Genomic DNA, 13431 nt, shown 5'->3' with positions numbered 1-13431 from the left:
ACACTTTCTGATATGTTTTCTGACTGCATCCGACCAGATCACAGCAATTGGGGCAATATTCTGCGTTTTGTGACATACGCGTAGAATTCTGCAGTTCAACGCACCACTGGTTTTTCGCCGTATTATCTTGTCTATGGGCACCCACCACCTTGTGTTCTCGATTCAACTTTCTTTTTTGCACCTCTTCACTCCACGGCAAATGTTCCCGCACAATTCGTTGCCCGCTTTGCTTACTGCCGCCAATTGGCCCGGGCGAACACTGAAGACAGTCAGCATGTCCGCAAGTCTCACTACGATGCGACTCACCGCAGTGTCTCTTTTCAGCCAGGGGACCAAGTTTTGCTGTGGACACCCGTACGCCAACCTGGTGTGTCAGAAAAGCTGCTTTCGCGATTCATCGGTCCGTACCGTGCTTCAGCAAACGTCCCCGGTCAATTATCGCGTGGCTCCGAACAACGCCGTCAACGATCGTCGCTGCCGCGGGACTGAAATTTTTCACGTTTCTCGGCTGAAGCCATACGTTCATCGTTCCGAGACGCCCTAGGCAGTGCCCAGGTGACCGCTTTTTCCGAAGGGGGAGGATAAGTGTGAGAAGCGGTACAGGCCATGTGTTAGCATGTGGACAATCACCCTCTTCTGGGTGTGCGCTCTATCATCATCGCACCATCTTGAACTCGGCGGCGACAGTGTCATCGACATCACCTTTCTTGCTGGGTTTCCCTAGCGCTGTGACCGCACGAATGAAGTGTCCTGCCTGGCGACTCCCAGAGCCTCTCAATATGTACATAAACCTCGGAAACACAACCCGAATAACACAAAAAATTATTAATACACACCGGACACTAAACGCCTTGCATTTGCACAAAAGGGCATAAGTAGCGAAGTTAACAAATTTGTCGTAAAGTGATCACATTATTAGAGCTAGAAATGAACCAATAAAACAAAACAATGCACCACACTAAACTGTTTATTGATTCGAAAATTACATATTCATAAAAAGCAAACAGAAGCACAAAAAAACCAGAAAAGCAACATTCTGACTGCAAATAATAGCCTCAAGATGAACAGAACTGGCGTAAGAATCCATACACATCAGACGTACAATTCGCTAAATTTGCCAAATTTTGTTGGGATTTCGCGTACATATTTCGTTGTTTTGTTTCTGTACTTGTCGGCAACCCCAACACTCGTTTTCATTTTTTTTTTCGAGGAAGTTGCTGGAAGGTTGTCTGCCGCGGCAGGGGCTAACACACGGCGATGGTGGCTGTTTACATGAGTAGTCACGAGCGCCGAGCACAAATTGCTCACGGAGTTGCCGGGTACGTGGGATAAACCATCTGCGCATACAATGCAGTACACATAGCAGGAGATAAGAAGCTTGTTTAAATGTTAGCACGACGAGCGCTATTCAAACTGTCGAAATAAGTGCACACGTCCCCCGAAAAAGGTACCCGCACAAATTCGCGATGTGAAATGCGGTTTTGCTGACGTTCCTGCGTGCGAGGGCAGCCACAAAAATGTAGAGACATTTGTTCCGACAGACGCGGTTGTCTAAGAACTGCCGGAACCAAGTGCTCAGGTAATGAGATGGCCTCTTGCAGCGCAGCCTGCGCTCTCCTTAACAGCATTCGCATAAAGACAAACATGATTTGTTATTCGGTGGTGTTCCAGCATTCTTTTTGCAACTGTTGAACCATCCGCAAACATAAACGTCGGCAGAATTGCTTATTTTGTGCCCGTGAAGGCGCCGTTCGGGGATACCTCGGCCGCTATCCGCGGCTGACCTCGCCGGCCCCGAACGAGCAAAATATGCTGCCGTAGCTGCCAGAAGGCGCTGCCTGTGCCGCTCAAGTAGCAGCGCACTAGCCCTATAGTAGTTAGCAGTTGAACTATATTCACCATTTTCTTTTATTGCTGAGAATTGGGGAAAACCTTCATTCTGAAATTAAAATGCTCGTTCTTAACATGAAATCATCCCTCTTGAATAGGCAAGTTTCGAGATCCTCTACGTCGTTCCAACGCCTAACCATGTTTTGTTCGCCTTCTTTCCTTTGAAGACGTTTAATTTTATTAGTATTGGCGTGTCTCAGGCACTTTAACTGATGAAATGTTTTACTTTTCAAGCTTAAAGAAATCGCACAGCTCAAGGCGGCACTCTTTGGCTACTTCATCTCATAAATAAGGTAGTACGGTCACGAGGACTAGCTCCAATTTGAAGACCCGCCACAGTATCCCCGGCAACTACAATTTTTTTCAACATGGGTGGCTGGGCTTGGAACAAGATGCACCCGACAAAGACCAAACAGCAAACTCAGTCATAGTTTTTAGAGAAGCGTAGCCTGGTCAAATAGAAATATGTGAAAAGAAGCCGCACTTGCACCGATTATAAATTTGCGATGGTTGCAGAAACGGTGCAGAAGGAAGCCAGGCTTCAATATTTCCAAACATTTCCAGAAATATCTACAAAGCAAAGGACATATAAAAGATAGGTTTTAAGATCATAAAAAAGAATATTATAGCGCCTGGAGTGGCATTTATTCTTAGTAATATTTTATTTTAAACGGATTCAGAGACTGGTGTACAAAAAGCATAAAGTGGTTGTGCAGATCTGTGGCAAAAGCCCTCTTCTGAATGCTGTCCTTTTAGATATTCAGGTTCTCAAATTTCAGCCAAACGCCATTAGGAACGGTGGCAGCGATGAATGCCGATTGCATCTTTATGGCTTCCTGAAATGAAAAAAAAAAGAGTGAAATTCGCATAACTGGCATCTTTGACTTTGCACGCAAGATAAACCGCAGGCATTGTCGAAAGTTCTTTTCCAGTATTTTGAAGTCCTCTCGAACACAGCGCTTTGTATTTGTTATATAAGGAGCGGTTTATTTTCCGAAAGACTTGAAGTGCTACCAAGGTCCCCATTGCGTCAGTGAACAGAGTATGTCTGCAAAGCTGGCGATGTTTGTTCGATTGATATATAACTGTAAGTGTTGTTTTATTCTGACACCTCGGGATTGTAATTATCCCTTCCGGGACCGGTATGAATGATAAGTATGAATTACGGGAAGCAAGAAGAAGATAAAGTAGAAGTGTTATTGGGGCACGTATTACCGTTTGCTGGCGAGTACACCCAAGTGACACATGGCGCCATCTAGAGGCACGTACAGACAGGTATCCGTGGATTACTGACTTTCTAATTAAACGAACTGCGCCTCCGGTTCTCGTATTAAGATTATATAGCCTCTTGATCGGCAGCTTTTATTCCTGAGTTCAAAACCCGCGAACTCTTTTTTTTTCTAGTTGTTTGGATAAATTAACGGATAATATTACTTAACACACGCGAAATTTATTTATTGATTTCTGAACCATAAATAGCATTCCGGGCAGTTTTCTCCCATTTAAGTCAAGTTCGGCTACAGGTTTCTACCATTTTTGTGGCTTCGCCTCTTGTATCTTGGTTTCGTATATTTTCGCCAAGTAATTATTCAGAACTACGTCCTTCGTGTGCTTGGCGGTTTCTGTTTACCTTTTTAATTGGAGTACTTAGGGACAGCTTTTCGTTCCGTCGCTAGGTACTGCATGTAAGTCAGAATGTGACAGCATGAGCCAGCTGGGGCAAACATAAATGTACGTGAATGTTTTATAATTTTGTTGTTCCCCTTATCTTTTCCTGTTCGCTTTCGATGTGGCTTTCTGCATGCTGTCTGAATGCTTTCCAGTTGTGTATGAACCGATGCCACCTAGGTGGTTTTGCTTTGGTGGAATGGACGTTTCACTTTGAAGTGTCCGGATTTGCACGTTTCGAGATTTGCTCGCGAGCGATTGGTCAGGTGACATCGGAACGAGCTGGCGTACCATTTAGCCAATCTCGCTGTCACAGCTCCCATTCAATTCGGAATTCCTAATCCGGGTCTATTTGCATCTTCAAGACTAAGACGATATTGGCATTTACACGCTACTCGTTCAGAGTCACTTTTATCATTTGAGGAGTACCATCATTTAAAGTTCAGATGGAATGTTTATTTCCTGGTTCTCAGGATTCCAAGGCTTAATTTCTATCTGTTAAGATCAAGACTTTGACCTACGGAACCATGTGTGCGGTGCCAGGTCATAGAAAGAATCGAACATTTTTTTCTCGACTGCGGCCGTTTATCAACAGCTAGGAAAGAGGACCCAATTGAGAGTTTGGGGTTGACTTTTTTTATTCCACCTATATTATCTAGTGGTGCATCAAAGTTGGGGTTTGCAAAAAAGGAAATATATATATATATATATATATATATAATTGATTCAAAATTTTCTTTCTGCTTTAGGTCGCTTGAAATGCTGAAGGGTGATAATTAATGGGTAATTCAGGTTTTATTCCTGTTTCCTTTTACAGCCTCTTTCTGGAGATAATTTGGTATTCTGAAGTCCTGACGTATTTCGACAACCGATTTAGCCCTGGCATATCCCCCTTGTGGGCACCTGCCAAAATCTTTGCGCACACCATCATCATCATCATCACCATCATCACCATGCTCATTGTTTTCGCCTGAATTTGTAATTATCAGCTGGTTCATCCCTTCCAGTGCCTTTAATCTACGCTGCAACGTCTCTGGCCCCTCCACGGACAGTCGGCAAGCAGCAGGATGACCCCTCGGGGACGTCCTCTGCTTCTGATCCCTCTCACCGGCCGCTAGCCCCAGTACCTCAATCGCAGTCCAATGGGCGGATACGGCACCACTTAGCTATGTCACACATGTCAGCGCAACTGGCGACGACCCTCGTTGCTACAGATGGGACCACGCACCCGACGCTAGAGGATTTTCCCCCAATGGAGGTAACGCCACCGTTCCCGCTACCTCCGGCTGAGCCCACCTGTTTATCGAAGCGTCCGTCTGACCAGGGGGTACCCCAAGTCACTACTGGCGACTCGCCTTCACCTCCGGCCAGCGGGTGTGTTCCTCGGACACAAACCGGCCACTCCAGTGGTCAGATGAGTGTATGCACCACCGACAGCCGCTACACCCCGTGCTGCGACCACCGCTCCGCAGGGCTTTACAGTGACAGCCAGCTCCTCTACGTACAAGGCCGCCATCAAACTTCGACAGCGCTTTAACATCCTGTCCCTTCCAACGAAGTTACTACAACATACTCTCGACAGCTGCCTGGAAAGGTCTGGATTAACTGGCTACGCCTACCACAGTCACACCAACACTATATAGGTGTGGGTGCCTTCTCCAGTGGCCATGTCCAGGGGCTATGCTCCCTACACCGTATTCCTCTGGAGGCTGAAAAGCAGCTTCCTGTACAAGTGTACTTGCTGTCGGAAAGTGACATCCTGCGATTTGTTGTTTCTGGGGTACACCCCGGAGAGGACCCAGGTGCTTCTTGCCCGCTACATGGGCTCTGGCCGCACGTGCCTTGTTACTCTGCGTGGCCCACTAGAGCCACAAGAATGACATTTGTACAACGGCTGCGTACTTCGGTACCGCCTGTTCAAGGCTGGAGTGGTGCACTGTTACCGCTGCTTCCGTCAGGGGCACGTGAGCACTTCGTTTCCCTCCTCTGCATAAAACCACTCGCTACTTCTGAATCGGAACCACCTGCTACCCCGTCGGCCGTACAGCCAAATGTCACGTTTCGATGCGGTCTGTGTCGTAGTGATGACCATGACATTACGGACAAGAAATGTCCTACGAAATGCAAAGCTGCACTTGCTAAACGATGAGCGTGGCGCCGCCAGTCTGACCCCAAGGCAATCCATACGTCCAATGGCATCGAGTGTTTCGCGGAGAGGGAGGATAACGAAGACGCTATGGAGGAAGTCGCTGCAGAGCCTGTAGAGTACACACAGCCCTCGTGCCGTGATGTGCTCCGTCGCTCCTTCCGTCGACAGAATAAGCACAAGCTTATTGGAAAGGCATCTCCGGTTATGGACGACCTTGTAGAGGTGGACCAACAGTTGGCTGTGCTGCAAGCTGAGGTCACCAAGCTGAGCCAGCGCCGTGCTCGGCTACTTCGTCGGTCGCAGCGTCAGACGCCAGAACAACCAAGCCATTTGAGTCAGCCCCGTCTCTCACCACCGAACATGCACCAGCAAAAGCCAGTCCCTTCTATCCTCACCCATTAAGAGCTCCTACAGTTTGTGGTGCAACAGCTGCAGAACTTAGCGTGTGTGTTTGCAGCCCAACTTCGCTAGACCTGTTTTTGCTATGCCTGACCCACAATATATAGTACAGTGGAACTACCGGTGGCTTACAGCGAGGATTGGTGATCTTCATGAAAGTCTTCGCCTAGGCAAACTGCGAGCTTGGGCGTTCCTTTTCCAAGAGAGGAACGGTTTACTCGCCTCCCCCATTTTAGAGCCTATGCTACGCCTTCCATACCTGATGGACGCTATGGATCCATCACGTCTCCACCAGGCAAAGCCGCAATTTATGTGCACACGGCGAATCCACCAACTCCGATTTTATTATAAGCATGGTGCACGGCTTGGCAAAAAATGATTGCGGTGAAGGTTCAACTGCCCAGGTGCGCAATAATTCTTGTATCGTGTTATGTGCGGCTCACAGCGGACGTGCAGCACGGCTACGGCAGGGCTGGCTAACATCTCTGCGCCATTCGAACGCTGCCTGGTCCGTACTTGTAACTGGCGACTTCAATGCGCCCTATTGCGATTTGGGATACCCTACCTCAAGTGAACATGAACGTACATTACTTGAACATTTCAACGATGCTCTATTCATACTTCTAAATGATGTATTATGTCCTGCGCGTCGATGCACTCATCCCCGGATGCCGCCCTACTCACCCGACTTAAGCTGGTGGCTTGGGAGTGCAGTGATATCTTGGTAGTGAGAGGCCGACTGCTGGGGCAGTGTTCATCACCCTATCAGCCTTGGCATTGCCCCGAACTCTACGCGTCGGCTTCGGCGGAGCTACACACTACTAAACTGGGATGAGTTTCGGTGTAACATCAATGCAACCATGACGGTCCCCAGCACAGACCCCACCACAGGGATTAAAGTTCTGACCAGTGTCAGTCGAAGGACGTGGGTAGAGGTGCCTTGGCCAAAACCTGACCTCCGGCGTTTGTAGCTCTGGGCCCAGCGCAAACAGGCTGAAGTGCCTGACTCTGAGATCCCTCGTTTGTGCCGGCTCTAATGCGTTTGCAACGTTTGACCGCTGCGGCCAGACGTCATGAGAAACCTCTTTCACGGCAACGATGGCTCAGCTGGCGTGAATCGCTAAGCCCTTCGTCCTCCACATCCACCACATCGTCTATTTGGCGCACTTTTCGGGCAATGGAATCAGGTGGCCGCACTCCAGATGCAGCACCCAGTTTGTGCCTTGCATCAGGCAAGAACCCGGACCAATTTGCCTTCGATTTGGTTCGCGCCTTGTACCCTGCATGTGACATCCTCCCAGCTAGCAACCCGCGCCCGTCACCTCTACCACGCCACCTTGGTGCCTTTCCTTCTGATGACGCGGTTTATGGAATAATATCGGCTTTCACCATGGCAGAGTTCCTGGCTGCGATACACTAGGCGAAACTTCGGTCATCTCCCGACCGAGATGGTGTTATGTACAAGGTTTATAAGAACCTGGACGATCCAGCCCTGAGCCGTCTCCTGTATATCATCATTGAGGTGTGGCTCTCCGGCCCAATAGAAGAGTCATGGCTCCGGGCAGATATCGTCCGTATACCAAAGCCAGGCAAACCACCCCAGCATCTTTCCAATTTCCTCGCAATCGCATTATTGTGCACCTTGTGGAAACTGTCAGAGCGAAATCTGGATACACGAATTCAGTGGTAGATGGACACTTGCCGGTGGTACCACCCGGCACAGGTTGGGATCAGAGCTCGTCTGGGGACAGAAGATGGACTTGAACACTTATCGTCAATGGTGCCACTTGGCAGTCGATCTCACAAAGTGCAGACGTTGCTTGCCATGTACATTCACAAGGCATATGGCAACGTCAGCCACATCGCTATCTTGGAAGTTCTCCAAAGCCTATTGGTCATGGAAGAGGACCACTCTTTCATCCGGACCTGCTTGACTAAAAGATCATTTTCAGGACGCATTGCTGGAGCTCATAATCATCATCATCATCACCAGCTTATCAACGCTTACTGCAGGGCAAAGGCCTGTCCCATTATTCTTCAATTACCGCGGTCCTGTGCCAACTGTGCTCAATTTATCCCCGCAAACTTCTTGATCTCATCTGCCCATCTAACTTTCTGCCACCCCTTTTAACGCCTGCCTTCTCGAGCGATCCAACGGTTAAGGACCAACGGTTATCTTGCCATCGCATTACATAACTTGCCACGGCCATTTCTTCTTCATAATTTCTACTAATATGTCCCTAACACGCGTTTCTTCCCCGACCCACTCCGCTCTTTTCTTGTTTCTTAATGTTGCACTTATCATTATCCGCTTCATTGCCCGCTGAGTCGTTCTCAATTTAAGTTGAACCCTCTTAGTCAGCCTCCAAGGTCCTGCCCCGTAGGTGAGTAGTGGTAAAATGCAGCTGTCATACACTTTCTTCTTCAGGGACAATGGTAGGCTGCTGTTATCTAAGAATGTCTGCTGTATGTACTCAACCGCATTCCGATTCTTCTAATTATCTCTGCTTTATGGTTTGGATCCGGTGTCACAACTTGGCCTAAGTAGATATATTCGATTACCACTTCAACTACCTCGCCCCCTATCCCAAACTGCTATACTGTCCCGAGGTTATTGATCTTTACTTTGGTTTTCTGCATATTACTTTTAAGGCCCACGGTTCTAATCTGTTCATCAAGTGCGGAAAACATGCCTTGCAATTTGTCCACCGAGTTACTTAGCAAGGCAACGTCATCAGAAAATCTGAGGTTACTGAGGTATTCTTCATTAACCCTTACTCCCACCTGTGCCCACTCCAACGTTCTGAATACTTCTTGTAAACATGCTTTGATTAACATTGGAGAGATTGTGTCTCCTTGTCTGACGCCATTCCTTATAGGTATTTTACTGCTCTCCTTATGGAGGATGATAGTAGCTGTGGATCCGTTGTAGATATCCTCTAGTACTCTTACATAATGTTCATCTACCCCCTGGTTCCGTTTGCCTGAATGACTGCTAGGGTTTCGACCGAGCCAAATGCTTTCTCATAATCAATCAAGGCTACATATAGGGGTTCAGTATACTCAGCGCACTTCTCTATTACTGGGCACGGCGGCACAGCCAGTACGCGGTGGTCTGAAAACCCGTTTGTCTTCCTTCTACAGTTCCTTGGATTGCTGGGCCCCCTTTTTGCCGAACCTTCCGATCTGCAAGTGGGAGGTGCGCATGTGCTGCACCCCGCGACCAGCCTCATCTTGCCTCGCCGGTCAACTCCACACCCGGACCACCTGCCTCTGCAGCTATCAGCCACGCGTGAATCACTGATGCCAGAAGTCATCTAGGCGGCGCCGTTGCGGATTCCGGCTATATATGAGCGTCCTGTTCACTCCTCGGCCACTGGGCACGGCGGCACAGCCAGTATGCGGTGGTCTGAAAACCCGTTTGTCTTCCTTCTACAGGTGAGCAAACGTTACAGAAAATGCTTTCACTCAAGCGACCCGTTCTTACTTGTGCTGCCGTGCCCATGGTCTTCTGGTGTGTCTTACGGTGTTTCCGGCTTGTTGCGACAATTGCTCCTTCTGGGCGGAGACATTGAGGCAAATCCTTGTCCTGATTTGGCTAAAATTGCTAAACAGCTAGAAAGTATAGCTGCTGGCACAAAGGAACTAAAAGAAAAGCGACTAACCGATATAGAGAAACCATTGGACGCCTTGGTGATTTTGGAGGACAAAGTTGCTGCTTGCCAAAATGAGTACCCTAATTCAGCAACTTGAAAAGCATGTCGATCAGCTCCAAAACCATAGTAGAAGATCAAACCTGATAGTGTACGGCTTACCGGAAAATGAAAACGAGACCAGTGACACACTTGAATATGTTGTCAACCAAGAAGTAATTCAAGACATACTGTAGCTTGAACCAATTAAGATTGAGCGCATCCATCGAACAGGTAGACCAGCACCAAACGAAGTTAGGCGAGTTATTTTTAAGCCAAGAGACGCAAACGACAAGATCTCAATTCTTAAGCAAGTATCTAAGCTGAAAGATTCAGATTTCTCCATTGGTGAAGGTTTCTCCCGCAGAGTGCGAGACCTCAAACGTAAACTCTGGGCAAGTTCGAAACCGAACCGCGACAAAAAAGAAAAAGTGTCGTTAGTGTTCGACAAACTATTCACCAATAGCAACGTTTACACTTGGGATACCGAAAAAGATGAACGCATACTCCTACAAAAAAACGACGAACGAAAGCCAAATCGTCTAGTGACGAGGCAACAAGCAGAGGCACTAAACCACGCACCATGAACAAAAATATTTCCACAAGGCCAATCAACCAAAAAACCAGGAGCACCCCTAACAGTAATGCGAACCCAACCAAAAAAAAAGCAACTGCGCCTGCTGAACCTGAATGCTCGTAGTCTAAAAAATAAAACTGACCAGCTTGAAATTATCCTGCTTCAAAATGACCCACTCAGTGTCGTAGTGACAGAAACGTGGCTCCGAAGCGACATAACAGATGATAGCGTGTTCCCCGCGTCGTATCACACAATAGGTAAAGACAGGGCTTCCAGAGGCGGGGGTGTGGTCGTTCTTTTAAAGAACAACATACAGGCCGTTTGGTTGCCTGATATCGATGAACTTGAATGCTTGTGCATAAAGGTTTGGTGTTGGGGGTACTCTTTCGTTCTTTGCGCGCTTTACAGGCCTCCTGATTCCTCGTTGGAATATCTAATTAAACTTCGAGAGCACATGTCAAAACATCTGAACAGCAAACTTTTTCTGTATGGGGATTTTAACCTGCCAGGGATTGACTGGAAACGATTGATGGCTGGTTCAGAGTTTTTGAAACACACAAACATAGTGTTTGATATCATGCTTACACATAACCTAATACAAGTTGTAAACGAACCAACTCCTGTGCAGGCCCCTGTAGTTCTCTTTTGGATCTTGTATTAATTACCCGTGATTTTGACAAATATTCTGTTACAATAGAACCAGGAATATCTAACCACCACTTAGTACGCGTTACTGTACCTCTTCTAAAGTTAAGCTCCCAAGATAAGCCCACGACGCGGTGTTTCAAGGATTACTCATGAGCTAACGACAAATCTGTGCTTGAACATCTGGAATTATGTCTTGCTAATTTCGAGGGTGATGACGTTTGCAACCTATGGGACCGGTTTAAGGACATGTGTCATTACTGTCTTGACAACTTCATACCGAGCAAACGCAAAAAATTTGCAAGCGTACACCCTGAACAACAAGTAAAATATTTCATTTGAAATGCAAACTCAAAAGATTAAAGAAGAAGAATGCACAGCCTGACGTCGTCAGAGAGATTAAAAATGCTTTGCAACACATAGTGCGCTGCTCAAAGGACTGCTACTTTCAAACACCCCTGCCAAACGTCATGAAAAATGATCCTCAAGAATTTCGGCATTACATTACTGACAAAAAGCAGCCTGTAAGTGAGATGAAAGTCGATGGTGACCACATTTTGACCCTGGAATCATTGCTCACCATTTTAATCATTATTGTCGCAATGTGGTTTCTCCTGCGCAAACGTGTCCACTGTTAATATCGGATCCCGGCATGTATGACGCTGATTTTGTATCTTACTGTGGTGTACTATCTATGCTGTTAAATTTGAAAACCAAGTTTTTTTGTGGTGCACACCAAATTCCAAACGGTGTTTTGCGCTGATATGCTGAACTACTTGCTAAGTTTGTGGTTGTAATATTTCGAACTTCTGTGTCCACTGGGAAGCTACCGAGTGAGTGGAAGATGGCTCTGATTGTTCCTGTTTTTAAAAAAGGTGACGGGTCCAGCTTTCAAAATCATCGTCCGATATCTTTAACGTCTTCATTCTGCAAGATCATTGAACATAATATTTCCAAACAGATTTTTTATTTTCTAGACGAAAATGCCGTACTAACAAATTTTCAACATGGTTTTAGAAAATCTTATTCCACGGTAACCCAATTGGTGACAATACTTCATTCGTTTGCAGCGTGTCTTGACAACAATGGCCAAATTGATGCTATATTTTTAGATTTCAAGAAAGCTTTCGACAAGGTACCACATGACAAATTAATAGCAAATCTTAAAAACATTCACATTCCCGATATTTTTGTTTCTTGCATTGCAGCCGACCTATCTAACCACCAACAGCTTGTAAAAATTAACGAAGAAAAATCGCAGTGTCTTCCTGTCACCTCTGGGGTTCCACAAGGTAGTGTTTTGGGGTCATTGCTTTTTCTGTTGTATATTAACGATTTAGCAACTGTTGTTGACCCTACTGTTCAAATTCAATTGTTCGCTGACGACTGTGTTTTGTTTCGGGAAGTCACAAGTACTAATTATCTGAACGAACTCGAGAAAAACATTGAAAACGTGCGTAAGTGGTGCCTAGAATGGGGAGTGGAATTAAACTTGGAAAGAAGTGTATATCTTTGTGTAACAAGAAAGAAAAACCCCAGTGAACACGTGTATCAATTAGGATCGTCTTCACTCACACAGGTTGACAGCTATAAGTACCTCGGCGTTACACTAACAAACAACTTATCATGGAACTTCCACATAGATGATATATGCTCGTCTGCCTTTCGGAAATTATGCTTCCTAAGATATTCCCCTCCGAACGTTAACTTATTTTTCTTTCGTTAGGCCGAAGCTGGAGTATGCGAGCATTGTGTGGGACCCCCATACTAAACAAAATATTAAGAAACTTGAAATGATTCAGCGTAAGGCTATTCGGATTGTTTATTCTAGGTTTTTGCAAACGGACTCCCCCACAGACCTAGTGCTAGCTAATAACATTCCTTCCCTCCAGGATCGTAGAAAGAAGTCCCGCCTTGATTTTCTGTCTCTTTTATATAATCGCAAACTTGCCCTTGATCGAACCCCTTTTCTTTCTCCATGAAACACAAGACCGACAAGACATCACCAACCAAATGCACTAACTTCGTACTTCGCGAAAACGGACACCTTCAAATTTTATTTTTTTCCACGGACCATTTCAGACTGGAACAAGATACCCAAATGAAGTACTTCCGATACGGTAACTGTGCATTGTTTTTTGTGTGTTTTATTGTATTGCTCTTTGCATTTTACCATGCCCTCCTGCTTGGACCGAAGTGTGGTCCGCAGTATGTAATAAATAAATAAATAAATGAATGTATCGTGTGAATATGGTTCATTGTTGAATAACATTTACGGAACCTTGCTTGTTGTTTAGGTTGACTGAAATCTAAGGTTACAGAAATTCTGTCAGCGATTACCTTGGTAAGTACCTTGTAGACAATTGACAGTATGCTGATCGGCCTGTAATTTTTCAAGTCCTTGATGTCAC

General features: G+C 46.2%; 1 protein-coding gene across 1 annotated transcript in view; it reads right to left on the bottom strand.

Annotated features, from left to right (window-relative positions):
* Nucleotides 1-1148: 1148 nt before the first annotated feature.
* Nucleotides 1149-13431, bottom strand: part of LOC144157641 (cytochrome P450 3A19-like) — a 30323-nt gene continuing 18040 nt past the window's right edge. The window contains exon 4 of the mRNA XM_077688462.1: nucleotides 1149-2726. Within this exon, the coding sequence (XP_077544588.1) occupies nucleotides 2643-2726 (84 nt within the window). The 3' untranslated portion in view covers nucleotides 1149-2642. The remainder of the gene's footprint in view (nucleotides 2727-13431) is intronic.

The sequence above is a fragment of the Haemaphysalis longicornis genome, unplaced genomic scaffold (genome assembly GCF_048455015.1).
Source record: "Haemaphysalis longicornis isolate Haplotype H1 unplaced genomic scaffold, Haemaphysalis longicornis Haplotype H1 scaffold_10, whole genome shotgun sequence".
In the NCBI taxonomy this organism is placed as follows: domain Eukaryota; kingdom Metazoa; phylum Arthropoda; class Arachnida; order Ixodida; family Ixodidae; genus Haemaphysalis; species Haemaphysalis longicornis.
The sequence above is the reverse complement of the archived record's forward strand: the minus strand, read 5'-3'. Positions and strand labels throughout refer to the sequence as shown.